The sequence below is a fragment of the Podarcis cretensis genome (assembly GCF_951804945.1).
Source record: "Podarcis cretensis genome assembly, chromosome: 3".
Lineage (NCBI taxonomy): Eukaryota > Metazoa > Chordata > Lepidosauria > Squamata > Lacertidae > Podarcis > Podarcis cretensis.
In genome coordinates this window covers 125,356,431-125,375,039 of record NC_137172.1, presented here as the reverse complement: position 1 = coordinate 125,375,039, position 18,609 = coordinate 125,356,431, and the positions used below count along the sequence as shown (strand labels likewise).

At 44.1% G+C, this 18,609-nt stretch overlaps 1 protein-coding gene and 2 long non-coding RNA genes across 4 annotated transcripts in view; 2 read left to right on the top strand and 1 right to left on the bottom strand.

Moving 5' to 3' along the window:
- LOC307212813 overlaps positions 1-18,609 on the top strand; it is a 107,461-nt gene that overhangs the window by 12,204 nt on the left and 76,648 nt on the right. The window lies entirely within an intron of this gene.
- LOC307212670 overlaps positions 1-18,609 on the bottom strand; it is a 153,695-nt gene that overhangs the window by 58,826 nt on the left and 76,260 nt on the right. The window lies entirely within an intron of this gene.
- The window catches only part of PTCHD4 (patched domain containing 4), a 41,159-nt gene continuing 22,647 nt past the window's right edge, over positions 98-18,609 (top strand). The window contains exons 1-2 of one of the 2 annotated variants that reach the window (XM_079971448.1): positions 98-673; positions 17,483-17,963. In XM_079971448.1, coding sequence (XP_079827574.1) covers positions 125-673; positions 17,483-17,963 — 1,030 coding nt within the window. In that variant the 5' untranslated portion in view covers positions 98-124. Of the gene's footprint in view, positions 674-16,888; positions 16,993-17,482; positions 17,964-18,609 lie in introns of those variants that run through there. The other variant, XR_013837545.1, reaches the window with a different exon arrangement.

The window sequence follows — 18,609 nt, the reverse complement described above, 5'->3', positions numbered from 1 at the left end:
GCGGCGGAGCGGGCGCGCGCGCCGGGCGTGCAGGCGGCAGGCGGATCCGGCGCGGAGCCCCGGCGCGGAAGGTGCGCTTGCCCGCTCGGCGCCGGCAGCCTGGCGCCGGCTGGGGCGGAGGAGGATGCTGCGGCAGGCGATCCACAGAGGGCTCCGCTCGTCGTGCCACCAGCTGGGCTTGTTCGTCAGCCGCCACCCGGTCTTCTTCCTGACGGTGCCCGCAGTGCTGACGCTCATCTTCGGCTTCAGCGCCCTGCACCGCTTCCAGCCCGAGACCGACCTGGAGCGCCTGGTGGCGCCCAGCCACAGCCTGGCCAAGATCGAGCGCAGCCTGGCCAACAGCCTCTTCCCGCTGGACCGCTCCAAAAGCCGCCTCTACTCGGACTTGCACACCCCGGGGCGGTATGGCCGCCTGATCGCCCTCTCCAAGCCCGGAGGCAATATTCTGCATCAGGCAGAAGGACTGCTGCGCATCCACCGAGCCGTGCTGGAAATGAAGGTGAACCACAAAGGCTATAATTATACTTTTTCCCATCTGTGTGTGTTGAGAAATCAGGATAAGAAATGCGTGCTGGATGATATAATTTCAGTGCTAGAGGATCTGAGGCAGGCTGCCCTCTCCAATAAGACAACAGCCAGGGTGCAAGTGAGCTATCCCAACACTAAATTGAAGGTATGCTCTCAACTGCATGCTTTTGCCCGTTAAAGAGGCAGCACTTCCTTCCTTGTCCTCAACAGCAAAGAGAAGCGCCGTGGTCATTTCTGGGGTAGTTTTCCAAAGACGGCACCCAATGACATACTTCTGTGGGGAATCCGGCGGGGGGGGGGGCAGGGTCGGGTAGATTTGGGGGTGGGTGGGAATGGTGTGGAGTGGGAAATTGTCCCGTCTGCAAATAAACAGCATGGGGTAAAGCTCTGCAACGCTTTTCAGGCAGAGGTTAATCCATCACAGGAATGTATATGGGAAATGTCACATTTTTTGCACTTGTCATGAACTCCGCTTGGTACGGGAACAGACCTTTGATATGGTCCAGAAAAGGCTTCCCTCGGGTGTATTTTAGGAAACCTGTCCTGTAGTGTGCTGATGGCAGAAGTATTGCAGTAGTGATTCTAGGAATTGTGTCCGTTAGCTGCATGCCTAGGGTGGCCCGCCTTGCCACTGGCTATGATCTGGCATATAGGATTGCACCATCAATGCAATGCTCAAGTAAAGGCAAAATGGTGGGATATGGAAAGTTTCTGCCCAGCTAACCCTAATATTTCATATCCCAAGGCAAACAAAGGTTCCCTACCTGAATCTAAAAAATGCAACCGTGGATATGAATGCTTGGCTCAACAATTTCTCCACTGGTAGAAATTTTATTCTAGGATTCTTCTTGAGACTGCTGTGTTGCATGGCAGACAGAATTTCAGGTATAACCTGCAACCTTTTGTTATCACTGACATCACTGGATGTGCAATTTAAGCCTTAGCCACGTAGTTCAGAAACCATATCTTATTGTTATCCCTGACACCCACCTTTAGCCCAAACATGCATTTGGAAACCCACAAAAACTTCTTATTTTTCTTCAGGAAAAAAAGACCATTCATTTTTATGGTTGTGACCTACATTAGCTCAGGCTGCAGCCCTAATAGTGGGTTCTCCTGATCTACCTGGAAGTTATAAATATGAGCACAATGCAGCAAAACCTGGTCACATCTAAGCCCTACTGAGATTAAGAGGGCTTGTTTAAGGCTGCAATACTTGGCACACTTTCCTAGTAGTTAAGTCCTATTGAAAGCAGAGGGACTTACTTCCAAGTAACCATGCGCAGTGCTGTGTTGCATGTCCCATTCCATCCCATCCCATGTTGCCAGAAGAACTTTGCCAGCATTAACTTTTGCTGAATTATACCTTACATGTTTCTTTCAGCTATTTGTGTGTGTGTGTGAATGATAATGTCCTACATGGGAAAATATCCATACTTGAAAATGTGCATAAAGTCTACCATAAGCCCTAAGTGAAGTAAGAAAAACACACTGTAGTAGTTCATTTTCTTTCACTGAAATTATTTATTTTGTGTAGGAAAGATATGACAGATGGAGTACATAATAATAACAGCAGCAGCAGCAGCAACAACAACATATTCATATGCCATAATTTATTATTTATATACCACCCATCTGACTGGGATTTTTTCTGATTTCTATAACTGAGGGGCATTTTATGTTTATTTCTGATTCATATACATGACTTGTCTTTGTTGGGCAGGAAAACGGCTTTGAAAACTAACAGTCAGGGAATTAAACTTTGTTCCATGCCGTTAGTGAATCTTTCTCCATGCTCAGAAACACCTAATAGACGTGCTGTAACTTTTTGCATTCCGAGAAGCCCCTGAGTCTAGAACTGTGAGTCTGCCCCATTATGTGGCAGGTCGTCCTGGATGTTCTTGACTTGGTGGAGACGGGGTCAGCTGGAACTGCGGGAGTTTGCCATTGCCATTGCACCACATCCTGGGGTGGTTTGGGCCTCCAGCTGCTGCTGTCCACCGTAGGAAGAAGAGGTTGATTAGGTCCCACCCTAAAGGTTGATGGGATCTAATGTGTTCCTTTGGGCTCTCAGGGAATTTCTGGCTGGCATGGTTGGTGCTCCTGTGGAAGTCCATGTTGCTCTGTGGAATATGAAACTGTGCATTAACACCATAATTTATTTCCATGTCTCTGTGCACAGCTATTAGGGAATGAAATCTTTAGGTTTAAAGGTTCTCTTCCATAGGCCCAAGATCAGTTAACGTGGCCAAATATTGGTTAGCTGTTCTTTTCACTTGCTCCTTCTAGTTGTAAAGAACCTTGAGACTCAAGAGATGCAGCTCCTGCTACCCTGTCCTTGGTTGCACTTTGGACCGCAGCTTCTTTCAGGGAGAGTGAGTTGACCCAAGGCTGGCCCTGTATTCCTCCCCTATGAAACCTTGCCAGCTCTCTGCCCTTGTGTCCCTTGGGCAGGCCAGCCAACCAAACAGAGCAGAGTCCGTGTTTTGGTGATGAAGGTAGCACCTTCCTTGGTTGAGTTCACTTTGACCAACCACCCGGGAAAGAGGCCAATTCTACCACATATATGACACCCACAAGCCAAACAGGCCAAACAGAAAACATCCAAGTGCAAAAAAACGACTTCAATCAAGGTTCAACACCAGTTGCAAGATTTATTACCACCATTGAAGATTTGATGGATTAAAAAAATCTTGTGTTTAAAAAGGAATGTTATAACTTTGTAACAATGACATGTATGTTAGTTTTTCTGTCTGTCCATGTAGCAAGACTGCCACACATAACGTCTGTGCATGATATACAGATACTTTTACCATAGAAATGTGTGTAAAAAAAGCATATAATGTTTCTAATTTTGATTGCTCCTGCATATTTTAAAATTCCCCTCATACCACTAATTGTAAATACATAAGGAAATGGTAAGAAAATCCAAAAAAGTTGCTAACCTGAAAAGAACAAAACAAATACAAAACAAGAGCTGTTTTGGACTGTGGAGAAGGGCCTCTCCTTCATTTGGTAACCCATTTGTGGGGGAGATGGTCCCAGAAGAGGAGCAGAACACTTTGGTCCTTCTCACACCAGCCTGCTACATGTAGTTCTTTGTTTTCTATGAATACCTTCTAAGTGCCCAAAGAGCAGACTGGGCAAGGCCTTTGGTGTGATCCGGCAGCGCTTAGCTTAAGGCACAAGAGGCCACTGTGACCTTGCTGAAACTCCTGTGTCTGGTCAGTACCTGGATACCACATATATTCCAATCTGGGTTCCATGAAAAAAGAAAAATGAGACAGAAATTTCATATACAGTATAGACACACACAAATATGCTAATAGACATGGTTGTCATTCCCTTTTAACACTTTCCAAGTTGATGGCCATCGCTACATCTTGTGGTAACAAATTACATCGTTTAACTTTGTGCAGTGTAAAGAAACGCTTTGCTTTGTCTGTGCCTCTTCCAACATTCAGCTTCCCCGGAAGGCCCTGGGTTCTGGTGTTACTTTTCCTACACCACACATAGTTTTCTACAGCACTATCCCAGCCTCCCTCCTTACTTGTCTCCCCCCCCTAAACTAAAGAGCCCCAAATGTGGTAACTGTAGCCCACAGAGGAGTTGCTCCAGCCCCTTAAACATGTTGGTCACCCCTTTCTGCCCCCTTTCCAGCTCTATAATATCCTTGGGGGGGGGGCGCATGGGGTGTTTGGGGAAGGGCTCCAAGAAGCTGTCAGCATGCCCTGAGAACAGCTTTGACTGGCCAGTGAGCGGAGCTGATGGGTCTCAATCTCTCTGCATTCAAAGACAGGCTCTGGTGGATTGAGCAGATGAGACCAAGAGTGGGTCCAACAGTCAAGGCGGTTTCTGCACATGCCATAGAGGGAAGTGAGATGGGGGTTGTCAGTCTAGGAAGGTAGCCCATCTGGCCCATCTAGGAGAATGAAATCTCTGATCCTATACCTCTGCTGCCTTGTGGGATATCTTCAGAAGAAGAAAAGGCTCAGGAGTAAAGCCTTCACAAATCCAGTGGAGTCCCTAAGGTGGTTGGATGGCACCTGGTGCGCCTCCTTCCAGCAACTCCTGCAGACGATCTGGTGCCAAACACCTTGCTCTGCTTTCCTGTGGACCCCATCAGTGAGGCTGAGAAGGGGGTCTTGTTGTCTGGGCAGCCCAGCACCTCCAGACACACTGCCCAGGTCACTTTGGTGCTGCTAATGCAGCGGTTTTGCTTCACCACTGGAGATGCACTCCATTGTCTCTCAAGACAGACGGTGGCCAAGGCCAAGGCAGTCAAGGCCAAACCAAGCCCAAGACCCCCAAGGCCAAAGTGGCCAAGCCCAAGAAGAAGAGGCTCCCTGGACCCACCACTTGCCCTCGGCACGTGACCCCAAAGACTCTTTTAAGAGCCACCAAAAAAAGAAAGACAGATGCCAACAATGCCCTTTTTGAGTTGTGGTTACCAGAAATGTACACAATATTCTACACATAGCCACATTTATAAGCATTTTGATTTATGCTATGAAGGCATTGTGATACAGACAGTTTCATTTTCTATCCCTACCATTAAATTCACCCTTTTCATAACAGTTACACACCAATGCAACATTTTCATCAAACTGTGACCCCAATATCTCTTTCTTGGTCAGTAACCACCAGAAACTTAGGATATTTGCCCCAATGTGTAACACTTTACTCTTGTTTACATTGAACCACAACTTGTTGCAACCCCTTTTGTCTTTTACCAACCTGAATAATTTGGTGTCATCTGCTCAATACTAACTCCAGGTCATTCATTCATGAACAAATTAAAAAGCATTAGTTCCAGCTGATCCAACGTTTTGCATCACCGTGTGCTTAATGACACACTAAAATAACTCTTAAAAAATTATTTGGACAGGTCTTACCTTTTCAGAAGCCATGCTGACTTTTCTCTGTGCTTGGTAATTTTGTCTTTAGTCATGCTTTCCATCACTTTTCCCAGAACAGATACAAAGCCAACTAACGTATAATTTCTTGGACCCTTTTGAAAAACAAGCTACATATGTATATTATTATGATGTGAACTATGGGTGAACTGAGATCTATGGATGTGAACTGTGATCTATAGATGAAGGACAATATACTACTGTTGCTGCTGCTGCTGCTAATTTCTTAGAGGACCAGAAATTTCACATTTGAGTTCTTTAAGAACTTTTGGATAGATGCCACCTGATTTTTAATTTGGGAGGGGGCGTCTGCTGCAGCTGTTGCCAAAATCTCCACTCCCACATACCAGTTAGATTCTAAAAAACTTCCTATTGGGTCTAAGTCTGTTTCTTTCCTACATACTTCAGAAAATTTGTCATAAGAGCAGTTGAATTAGATCAAAATGTTTCTTTCTTTTCTGGTAGAGGAATGGCATAGACTTTTAAGGAGCATAGCTGTCAAGTTACAACTGTAGTCTGGAAACTGACTTGCAGAAATCCTTGGTTCTCTATTATAGAAACCAACACATTGGCAAACTGAACTTCAAAATGTTAGGTAGGGCAGAAACAAGAGTCAGACTTGATTGCAACATGTTGCCCAGTCAGGAAGCAAGGTATGAAACTCAAGGCTGGATCGCCATCAGGCAGAAATGCTATTGTTGCATCCTGCACAGAGCCAAGGTTTGGACTAGGTGACATCCAAGGTCCATTCCAGTCCTATGATTCTATTCTATGGGACACTGGGGCAGGGGTAGAACAAAATAACACATTCACACGCTTGTGCACATTTTACACAAATTTACACATTTGTGCACTATTTAATCCCTGACTCCTCAGCTGTCCATGACTGTGGTCAACATGCTTTATGGATTATAAACTATGGGGAAATGTTGTGAATGCTCCCTTGTTTTAGGGTTAGGCTAATGTTCTGGCTGTTAATGCCCTAAGATGCTCTTAGTGTTTAGTGCAGTTGACTTTACCATCGAAAAACAATATTTTTGACATTCTGTGGTTATTGAGAACTTTAACATGTACAAAGGTGAAAAAGACAGGAGATGCCATCGCTCTGAGGCGTTTTCTTTGTGACGAAGCTGCCACATACACTTATTCTATATCGAACTCTCACATGTTGTTCCAAGCGCCATTCAAATGTCCTTCATCGTGGGCCCACCACACTCCAGCTCTGAACTCGCTTCACCATTGCAGTGACAGGAATACCTCAGCATGAATTTATGCTAGATGATTTCTTCCGCAGCTGCCCTGGGACCACTCTATGAAATCTAGCTTACATATTTATGGGAAGAGGGAATTACCCCCCACAGAAGGAAGAGAAATTAAAAGTCAGGTTACTGCAAAACATATTGCCTGACTTTGGCAGCTTGTAAAATCGGGGCTGCTGTGACATTATGGAGTGAATCTCATGGGAGTCGATGCACATTCCAGCATTTACTGAGTGCCATTAGCCAACCATGTATATACACTTCATCAGGTGCTTCTAAAATGACCTTTAATAGCTTACAACAAGGCCAGGTGTCCTGCCAAACTCATATTCCCCAAAAATAGAACAAAATCAAACAAATGAACTGAAGATTAATCCAGATAAGACTGTGGCACTGTTTGTGGGTGGCTCCCTAGACTGGATGGGTGGAGCGTCCCCTACTGTGGATGGGATGAAATTCCCTCTCGAGGAGCAGCTATGTAGCTTGCGGGTCCTTCTGGATCCATTGCTGTTGCTTGAGGCTCAGGTGGCCTCCGTGGCGCAGAGTGCCTTCCATCAGCTTTGGCCAGCAGCCCAGCTATGCCCCAATTTGGACAGGGATAGCTCCACTTCTGTTGTCTGTGCTCTGGTCACCTCTAGGTTAGATTACTGCATTTGGAGACAGTTTGGAAACTGCAGCTGATGCAGATTTCAGCAGCCAGCAGGGCTGACCAGGGCAGGACAGTCTGAACATTTAGCAGCTATCCTGGCTCGACTGCACTGGCTATCACTTAGTTTGCAGTGCTGGTTTGACCTACAACCCATGATACAGCCTTGACATATAAAGTCTCAGGACTCCAATGCCTCCAGGGCTGCCTCTGCCCACATAAACCAGCCTGGACACTGCAGGCGCCATTGGAGCTCCTCCTTCATGTGCCCTCTCTGAAGGAAGAGTCCAAGATGGCGGCATGTGAATGGGACGTTTCAGTGGTGGCTCCCCACCTGCAAAAGGCTCTTTTCCAGGAAGCACATCTGGGACCATTGCTGGGTAAGCTTATTTGTCCAAACTTAATTTGGAGGGTCACTGAAAGCAAGGGTAGGACTTGTTCCCTTTAAACATATTGTCAGATGAATATTTTAGTTTTTTTGCTGTTTGCATCTGATTTTTATGACTATGTCATTTTATTTTTGCTTCCCTTGATTGCAAAAATCACTAAAAATATAATAAAGAATAATAAATATAGAAACATCATATCAGTGCTCTAGTATCTTCTCTTCATCAAAACTCTGTGCACCTTACTTAGCTCCCCATCAGTGCATATAAAAATAAAATACAGACCTTAGGTGTTTTCAGTGTGCTCTAGGTCACTTGGCTAAATGAGATTTACCTTTAATACTTTTGCTTTTTTAATGCATGACCTACTTAGCTTATAAGCAAAAATGACTGAAATGTTAGGTTGACTGAGAACAGCGCTGTTGTAGAAGTTTTTCCTCAGTTCCCTTTTAAAATGCAACCTCCTTAAGTCTGAAGTAAAAACATTTCTGCTATGGAATATACTCTGTATTCCTTATAAAATACCTCTTTGTCACACCCTAGCATGGCCAAGAAACACAATGCGGACATTCCAAGAGGAGGGACATAAGAGACCTTTGAACATGACGCAGTGCACATGTGTACTAATGTTCTCCACATTCATACAAACACAGCACTAAGAAAATTAGCTTCAGGGTGACAGTGGACTCCATGACATATTTGCTATAGAGAGCTACCAAATGAAAATTATGCATGTTATCCGATTTTCTTTTATTTTGTTGATGTAAGCTCACGTTGTTTCATATAAGAAACAACTATACCTTGTCGATAGACCACTAAAATACAGGGGTGGGCCTACAAGGCAGGAAGCACAAAGCAGCGGGTCCTTCCCATCATGCTGCCTTCAGTCAGGCAATTGTAGCAAACTCCTGCTCAGCACCGCAACTCAGGGTGGAGACTGGGTGAAGGCAATGCAGGTGTCCCCCGGGCAACTCTAGCTCCTGTTTTAAGCACAAATGCTTGTTTTCTGGGGTGCATCCTACCAACCCTAGCTGTGCAAATTTAATCAAGGAAGCAATTTTGGATTAGCTGTCGCAAAATAAAAATGTCCAATTGCGCATACCAGTTCTGTGCTGGTTTAAATAAAGGTTAAGTGGTCATGACCCTTTCTGTTTCAGTTCAAGACTGACAGCTCCTAAGTGGCTCTTTACTGGCTGTGTGTAAAGAAGTGAATTAGTACATCTCAGAGCAGTAATGATGAGGCAGGTGCACCTGCCAAATTTCTCCTCACTCCTAAAGACACAAGAGTCACCTCTGGGCCAGGCATAGAACGTCCCAGGCAGTGCATATGGGAGAACTGAATCTCCAAATAGGAACGCATTTGTGTTTCTTTGTATGCCATCAATTTAAAGGGTTCTCACCACGTTTCCTCAGAGGTTTGTTCCACTGGTTCCTCTGAGCTGCTTCCCATCTGCTTCTCACTTGGGGACACTTTTTGTCCCAGAGAGCTGTTGTGAGGGTGAGCATATATTATGAGGTGTTTGGTTATTCCAGTCTCCAAATAATCTCCTGGTAATCAGAAACATGAACATGTTCTACCAAAGAGAGAGATGACTGTCTGCATTGACTTAGATTTTTATTTTATTTTTTCACCGCTTGAGTATAAAAAACCTCAAACAGTTTACCAAAGACAAAACAGTAAAATCAAGAAAAATTCAGAGCCATCCTTTAAAACATACAAAAGCTAAAATATTAAAACAGATTAAAATTATCTCAACATTCTCGATGTCTGGGTATGCTTACTTAAACAAGACTATTTTAGCTAGTTCCGAAAAGTGTGTGGTGAAAGTGCTCATTTGATCTCAATAATGACACAAAGAGAATGGTTGTCGTTGCTGCAGCAGACCAACATGGTTCCTCCTCTGGAAACGGAATAATGTGTCATCAGTCTGTGCAGGGTGCCAGTTGTGCCACTGTTAATCTCCCCTGCTCCCTCTGGAAGATTTGGCGAGTTTCTCAAATGCTTCTTTCCCGTGGTGTATCCCGTGTTGTGTAAGATAAGTGCTCCTGTTGAGGGCTGGAGCTAAGTTAGAAGAGCAGCGCTCCTGGCCTCAGGGCTCCATCAGGGACTCAGCTACACAGCTGCAAATAAAATGTTTTAAATGTGTTGTAAAGTGTAGTATACAAATGTGGCACTAGGTGGCAACAGTGAGCTACGTATTTTTCAAAACACCCCCCCCCCCGCGCGGTGGGGGGGGTGGAGGCTCGGGTCGGGCTCAGCCACGTGTCTTTTCACGGCTTCCCTTGCCCTCCCGGTGCTCTTTCTTACCTCTCCTCCTTTCCCTTCTCAGTGGCGGCGTTGGGGACAGCAGCAGCAGCAGCAAGGTCATGGCTCCGTGTCTTTCTTTGCCCACTATTTCTCTCTCTTCTCTCCTCTTCTCCCCTGCGCCGGCTTCGGGATCTTCTTGGTGCCAGATTGTCGGCTGGGTGGCTGGGTGTCCTCACTTTCGTTCCTGGCTCGGCCTGCGGGGAGGGGTTGGCAGCTCCCTCAGTTGGCACACCGGGCGCCCCCAGTTCCTTGTCGATTGTGGCAGCAGCAGCAGCAGCAGCAGGCCCTGCAGTCCGGGAGCCAGCCAGGTAGCCCACTTGGTTCTGCCTGGCTTCAGGAGATGCTCACTGCCGTGGCGTCTGCCATGATGCCTCCTCACCAGAAGACGAGTTTTTTTCTATGTGTATAGATTCCACCCAGGAGACACCTTCCTCCACCTCTCCGTTTCACAGGAGGAGGGGAGATGCTAAACTCGATTTGCATCTCTCAAACCCTAATCATTTCCAAATGAATTTATTTCTATCAGGGACTTCATCAAGCTGTTTTCCCCATAACCTGTTTTCTTTTTTCTACCTAACACCCTCAGCATTCCATTTCTCCTCCTTCAGCTTGCTGGGCTGAGGTGGGCTGTCTCCTTTCCAAGTTACAAGCCCCTATTTTTCAGCATGCTTAGAGGGTTCTCCAGATGTGAAGATACAATTGTCTTGTCAATAGGCATAAAACCACCAAGGCTGAGATTAGAAGGAACAAGTTAGAGGCCTGTGAGAAATTGTGTGTGTGGTGCCTCTGGGTGAACTGCTGTGAAATCACTCTTTATAGCCCAAATGGATGAGCTCCCAGTGCCAAGTCGTGAAGCTATGTGAGCAGATGCACTGGCGGAGGAAGGCGGGTGCGGGGGGTGCGGTGCGCACTGGGTGTCAGCCGTGAGGGCGGGTGACATTGCCGCACCCCCACTCCCCGCATGCTCGCCGCGCCAGGGCACATCGTTCCACCCCTGGCAGGATGCTGCCTATGTGGTCTGGAACTAGAATGGATACAATGTGAAGGAGGTTATATTTATGGGAGAGTCTCATGACATGGATCTCTGGCCCTGTTTTCATCTTTCCTCCTAGACAACAGAAAAATTGCCAGGGGCTAAAAGAGAATTTGGAGCATTTCCCCTCTGCTCCTAATTCATCACCCCACCAGGAGTTGACTGTTAACTGTATGTATATATTGCACAGCTCTTGGCTCAGCTTCAAAGAGGTCAGGCCCTTAAAAGTTCATTACATTTTGGACTGGTGGGAATTAGGGCAGGGAAGTCCATTTCTCACACTGCACATTCCCCAGCCACAACTCCACACAACCCTCCAGGATATTGCAAGTTACCAGGGGCTCAAGCAGACCGTTGTGTGTCCTCCAACTGCCCCGCCCCTTGGAGAACAATGAGCATGTTGAGTACTTATTGGGCTCTTATTTGTTTGTTTACAGAATCATACTCAGGAAGCCCTCGAGGGACTCTTCTCTCCATGTGGTCCTGCTTTGGTGCTCTGCTGATAGCTAACTCAATAATTGTGTTCCTGCAATAAAATGTTGCAGTTTATTTCCAGCTTCTAATAGAGAACAGTACACCTGCTCAGGACTAAAGGCACCCTGGAACAAGAAGTGTTATATGGGACTTGGTGCATGTTTGTTTGTATGTGGAGGTGGGGGCAGAGAGAGATTTCATCCAGAATTTCCCCCTCACTGTAGCAATAGTAGCCCCAAACTTGAGCACTTTCATAAAATTGTAGAGTTGGAAGGGATCCCAAGGGCCACCTAGTCCAACCCACTACAATGCGGGAATCTCAGCTAAAGCATCAACGACAGATGGCCATTCAACCTCTACTTAAAAACCTCCAAGGCAGGGCAGTCCACAACCTCCCGAGGGAGACCGTTGAACTGTCTAACAGCTCTTACTTTTAGAAAGTTCTTTCTGATGTTTAGTTGGAATCTCCTTTCTTGTAACTTGAAGCCATTGGTTCAAGCAAGAGAAAACAACTTTGTTCCATCTTTCATGTGACAGCCCTTAAGATATTGGAAGATGGCTATCATATCTCCTCTCAGTCTCCTCTTTTCCAAGCTAAACATATCCAGCTCCTTCAACTGTTCCTCATAAGGCTTGGTTTGCAGACCCTAGTTGCCCTTCTCTGCACATGTTGCAGCTTGTTAACATCCATCTTAAATTGTGGTGCCCAGAATTGGACACAGTATTCCAAGTGTGGTCTGACTAAGGCAGAATAGAGAGGTACTATCACTTCCCTTGATCTGGACACTAGACTTCTGTTGATGCAACCTAGAATAGCATTAGCTTTTTTTGCTGCTGCATCACACTGTGGACTCATGTTAAGCTTGTGGTCCACCAAGGTCCCTAGATCCTTTTCACATGTACTGCTAGTAAGCAAGGTGTCCCCCATCCTATATTCGTGCATCTGCTTCTTCCTACCTCAAAGAAGAACCTTACATTTATCCCTATTGAAATTCATTTTGTTAGCTTGTGCCCAGTTCTTCAGTCTGTTAAGGTCCATATTGATTCCTGATTCTGTCTTCTGCGGCATTAGCTATCCCTTCCAGTTTGGTGTCATCAGCAAATTGGATGAGCATCCCTCAATTTCTTCATCCAAGTTGTTTATGAAGCCATTAAACAACATGACAGAACCCTGCAGCACCCCACTGGTCACTTTTTATAGTGATCACCCTTTGGGTTCAGTCAGTCAACCAGCTACAAATCTACCTAACAGTTACCTTGTTTAACCCACATTTTATCAGCTTTCTTGCAAGAATATTGTGGGGAACTTTGTCAAATGCCTGACTGAAATCAACATACACTATGATCCGCCAAGCTTGTATCTACTCCATCAGTTACAATGTCTGGAGCTGCTTTAAGGCGTGTGATCTGGGAGGGACCCAGCATTTAAAAAACTCCGAGGGCTTTCCATAGCCTGTGAGTGGAATATTTCAACACATGCTTTTCATGCAGAACGTCCCACGTCCCATCCCTGCAGCCAAAATGATCGAGTGGCAGGTGCCACAAACACTTCTCTCTTGAGAGCCTGGGAAACTGATGCCCACTAGAAGTCACAACCCTAAATGGGCAATTAGTGTCAGACTGGATATTTCCACAGTCTGTTCCATAACGGAGCCAGAAAAACTGCAGTTTGTCTGGTAAAGCTTGCAAATACGGTGAGAACCCCAGAAGACAGAGAGCCTGATAACGGCTTTGTAGAAAAACGGAGTCTCTTTGTAACCTACTGCTCTATCAAGGTTCAAGGCAAAATAAAACCCATTTATTAAACTCATAACTTTACTTTGATTTTTGAAACCTCTGGTTTTAGGCTCATTATTTGTTCTGGATGCTGTTGCCTTTTTCTTTGCTATCCCCCCTCCCCCATATTTTTGTTTTGTAAGCCTTTGAATTGTAAAGAAAACCAGGGGAGAAAACTACAGCAACACACACTTTGGTCTAATTTAAAATCTCCATTTTGCCATGTTAGAGGGTTAAAAGCTTAGTTGCATCTGCTTGAAAATGAATCCACATTTGCATTTCACTTGGCTTTGGTTTCAAGGGATGGAGATGGCAATTTAATTAGATTTATGCTGGATGCAAACTGCGGTTTGCTCTATGGTGGGTAGGATCTCTTTTGGTATAAGTTCGTAACACACCAACAGAAAGGATCAGGTGCTGTACAAAGAATGATATAACATCAACTGCAATGTTATTAAGCATTTTAGCAATCCTGATTATACAAAACAAATTGGTACATTATTTTTGCATTTAATCTATATTCCCCACGATTGATAAAATAAGAGTTTATACTGCTATTCTGCTCAGACATGTCAATTATATATTTTTACAATTTTCTTGATAATTTTTAATTTTCTTCATAAGTGGGACAGAATTAAGTTCTAAAAAGTTTATTTAGATTTTTAAATATGCTTACTCCCAGGTACTGTATCTTATTATTTTGTTTATTACTGGCAGCTGTCCAGTCCTTTACTAGTTTTTGTTCTGTTTCTGAAAGTCCAAAACATAATTGTTCAGACTTTCTGTAGTTAATATCCAGTCTTGCAGTAATCCCATATTCATTAGTCAATCTAACTGTCTCAGGTAGTGAGTGTTCAGGCATTGATAGGGAAAAGATTGTATTGTCTGCAAAAAGTCCACACTTATATTATTGACCATGAAAAGAAATACCTTTGATTGGGTTATTATCTATTATATGGGCCAAAGGTTCTGTGGAGGAGGCTTGTAGAAGAGGAGATAAGGAACAACAGTGTTTGGTGCCCCACTCCAGACTGGAAGAGTCTGATATTGTTTACTCTAAAACTGGCTTTATTGTTTTTGAGACATTTAATGAAAGAGTAAGATAAGGAATTATTATTATTACAGTATCATTATTATTACATAGTACATCAGATTCAATGTTTTGCATATAAGAGCCTCAATATGCTTAATTTTGACATCCCTCCCATCAGTATATTTGGCAGCCATTCTATGCAAGCATTCTGCCAAGAGGCTTGTGAATAACTTGGCATATCAAACTTACAGAATAAGCTGAATCAGCATCTCCCTAGGTTTTAAAAATCACAATTATTTTAGGCATCTCTATAGTTTGTCCTTCCATCATTTCCCCTAGCAACCAAGATGCATTTCCCCCAGGGTGGGTTTGTCTAAGATCAGGTACTCCCTAGAAGTTATTTTCTGAAACGTCTTCTACTCAGTAACTGTAAGTGTATGTTAAAGATTCCCCCTCTCCCCAAAAGCCAAATGTGAACATTTTGCAACGAAGCTAAAGTAAGTCTCCTGCTATACAGCAGTTAAGGGCCAAGTGATCACTAAAAATTCACTGTATAGTTAACTTACAGTACAATGTCTGCTAAATAGTAAAACTGTGCTTGATGTGGCAACCTGGACTCTGGTTCAGAGTCGGCATTGGGGAAAACCAGGGTTTGTGCCTTTAAGAGCTGTATGGCAGACAGAAATCAAACAAGTTAAACCTTCTATAGTATGGAAATACATTATGGGGAAAGCTTCACCATGATTTTACTCTCTCTAATTTTGTGTTTTGCCATGCCCTTGCTTGACACCCATGTTTTTAAGGACCTGCCCCCATGGCAGCCATTTTGTGACTGGCACCCGCAGCACTCTCTCAAAATTCAAAATGATTTGGCCTGAAACATTTTGGAAGCTACCTGATTTGCTTCTAGTTAAAATCTGAATCCCAATTAAAATGTAAAAACAAAGGATGATATCCAGTGTTGATTATTTTAATGGATCTGGTCAGAGTGTGAGTAGATCATACCCATTTCCTCTGCTTAGGCAGGTGTGGCCAAACTTGGCCCTCCAACCATTTTTGGGACTACAATTGCCATAATCCCTGACCACTGGTCCTGCTAGCTAGGGATCATGGGAGTTGTAGTCCCCAAACAGCTAGAGGGCCAGTTTGGCCATGCCTTGCTTACAAGCTCAAAAGAGCTCTCCCTCCCCCTCCCCGGCATTTCTTCCTTGTTTATATGAAAATTGGGGGACAAATGTTTCAGTTTTTGCAGACACACTTTCTGCATGGTTTTCAAATGCCCAAATCACTTAGAAGCCCCTCCTTTGGTTAGGGGTGCTGAAGAGGGATTCTGCTTTGGCTCAAACAGGCCTCAAATCTGCCCCAAGCAACCCCCTTCCGATTGCAGTTTGTCCGAATCCACTGCTTACCCTCATTGCAGTGCTTTGCTTAGCAAACTGTCACATTTGAGGAATGTTCTAAAAGAAAGAGGGCTTCTCTGAATACTCTGAAACTCATTAAAAAGTGAAAACTGTCAGATCTGAAGAGTAAAGCAGTGGGAAGCTTTCAGGATGTTACTCCTTTTTAAATTGTTAATAAAATGGACCCCTCGTCCAGTATGTCTGCTGTCACTGGTGGGGAACAATTCAAGTTTCATACCATTTTGATGGAATGTGCTGTAAGGAATGTAAGAATGAAAAACAAATGAGACATCAAATGGGAAAGGAAACTAAAAATTTCAGGTATGCATTGAAAATCATTTCATTCAGCAATGGCTAAATTTCATGGTGTTAAATTTTTACAGGCAACATTTGGGAGAAAATATTCATGAAAAATACATATCCATATTCTATTTTAGGTCTTAAATATTTGAATTTTGAATAAATACTCTTTCAGTCTGTTAACTGAATCACAAAATTGCAAAGTGGACACTTATTTATTTCAACTTCAACTTAGTATGATAAAATGCAGCAGAGAATAGCAGCTCCGTCAACAGCCAGTTGTAGCAATGGCATAGAATAATTTACATGCAAGAAGAAAATGAAAGAGACGTTGTTCCTAAACCTAATTCCCTGTCCTGGGTCAACAGGGTTTTCTAGTGTGCAGCTCCTCCCTTCCCTTTGGAAGCCTGACCCATTTCTGCCACATTAAGCCACCGAGGCTGCAATCCTATATGCGCTAACCTGGTAATAAGCGCAGTTGAACTCAGTGGGATTTATTTTTAAATATCCATGTACAGTATAGGATTACACCGCAAAAGGATGATAAGGAGAAGGACACATTGTGCAAATGTATCAGATCAGCACAAAGATGTCAGAGCAGGGAAGAGCCACACTTTCTCTTTATCCTCCGGTGGCCGCCCCATGAAAGCTGCTTTAAATGGGGGCATATAGAGACACAAGTGTTTCTTGGTGAGCTTTGCAGACGTCATAGGAGGCTGGCTCCCTCTATGGTTGTGGCTGCACTACAGGCTTCAAACTTTAATCAAATTGCCTACGTGTTTGGGGAAACTAGAAAGACTGTAAGACTAAACACATTTGCAATTGCTGAGCTTTTCTAAGGTGGAGAGTGCTATGGTTTGGGTTAATGGGAGGAAAGTGCAGCATTCTAACCAACTTCTAGTGATGCTTCTGAAACTTGACATTGAGCAGTTTGTAAGTCAAATCTAGTATGCTTACAGTTCTTGAATGTATGGCAAGCTCTTATTTCAATCCAATTAATCCAATAATCCAAGCAATAATTCAGATTATGTGTTAATTTATATGTTATGTGCCTGCATTGTTTGCATGTGTGAGAGTCGGTGGTGGGGCTTCTCAGTAAACTTGCAATAATACAAAGTGGCCCAAGGGCTCTTCAGCCATTTTCTTCTTTATTTTCGCCTCCCTGCTATGTGCACAAGTGGCTGCAGCTGCACTTCCTGTCCTCTCTGAGAGGCTCTTACCTCTAAGCAAGCAAACCAAAGAAGAAAATGGTTTAACAGCCCTCAGACAACCTCATATTATTCTAAGTTTAAAACAGAAGATACTTTGAACTCTCATAACAATGGGACTTTTAACAGAATTTATGGCATGAGTAAATTGCAAATTACTGTTGGGTTGGTTCACTTACCACTTCTTTTGCTTTTTAAAATACTTTCTTCTTCAGGATGGAAGAAGCAGTTTCATCGGCCATCAGCTTGGTGGGGTCATGGAATTGCCAGGCAGCAAGGACCAAAGGGTCAAGTCGGCCAGAGCCATCCAAATCACTTACTACCTCCAAACCTACCATTCTGCAGTACAGGACCTCATTGGTGAAAAATGGGAGAATGAATTTTGCAAACTGATACACAAACTACAGCTGCACCAGGAGGACCTGCAGCTGTATGCTCTAGCCTCCTTCAGCCTGTGGAGGGATTTTCACAAGACCAGCATTCTGGCCAGAGGCAAGATTTTGGTGAGCTTAATGCTGATTCTGCTGGCTGCCATCCTCTCAAGTTCCATGAAAGACTGCCTGCGCAGCAAGCCCTTTCTTGGCCTCTTAGGAGCACTCACGATCTGTATCTCCAGTGTCACTGCGGCAGGGATATTTTTCATTACTGATGGAAAATATAATTCGACTCTGTTGGGAATTCCTTTCTTCGCAATGGGTAATTATTTATCTTCATAATAATAGGATTAGCATGGCTTAATGACAGGATTGTAGAATGTGTCCTGAGCTACAAAGATGCAGTGTTTAATTTATTTATTTACCTTCAACTTTTTTAGCCTGTTAAATTGCTCCATCCACTTACAAAAGGGGGGGGGGATCTCCAAACAAAGGAAAAGGGTAAAATGACTGTGTTTATAACCTCGGCCAATATGAGAGATGTGTTTTATTGATCCAAGTTACAAAACGAAGGAGAAATTGTTATTGAAAACTAGTCAAGTCAGCAGAGAAAATGAAGAGTTGCTGAACAGACTTTGATGCAGGACTGGGGAGATGGGCCAAAACAGGGAAACAGAAAGACTTGGAAGGAGGCTTTTTAAAAGGGGAAATGTGTGCAGCATCCTGTCTGGCATTCCTGCCCCCGCCCCATTTACACAGAGGGAAAATAATGTAATTTGGAGAGGAAATCAACTTTCTGTTCCTATAAAGGTAGATGTGGAAGATAGTTGTTCTGAGTTTGGTAGGATTTACTCCTTGACAGTATTATCATGTGCATGTTTACACAGAAGCAAATTCCCCAACACTCCAAAGTGAGTGTGGGCAGGATTGAGACCAAAGCCAGCAGTTCTAATGACCCCTGCCCAAGT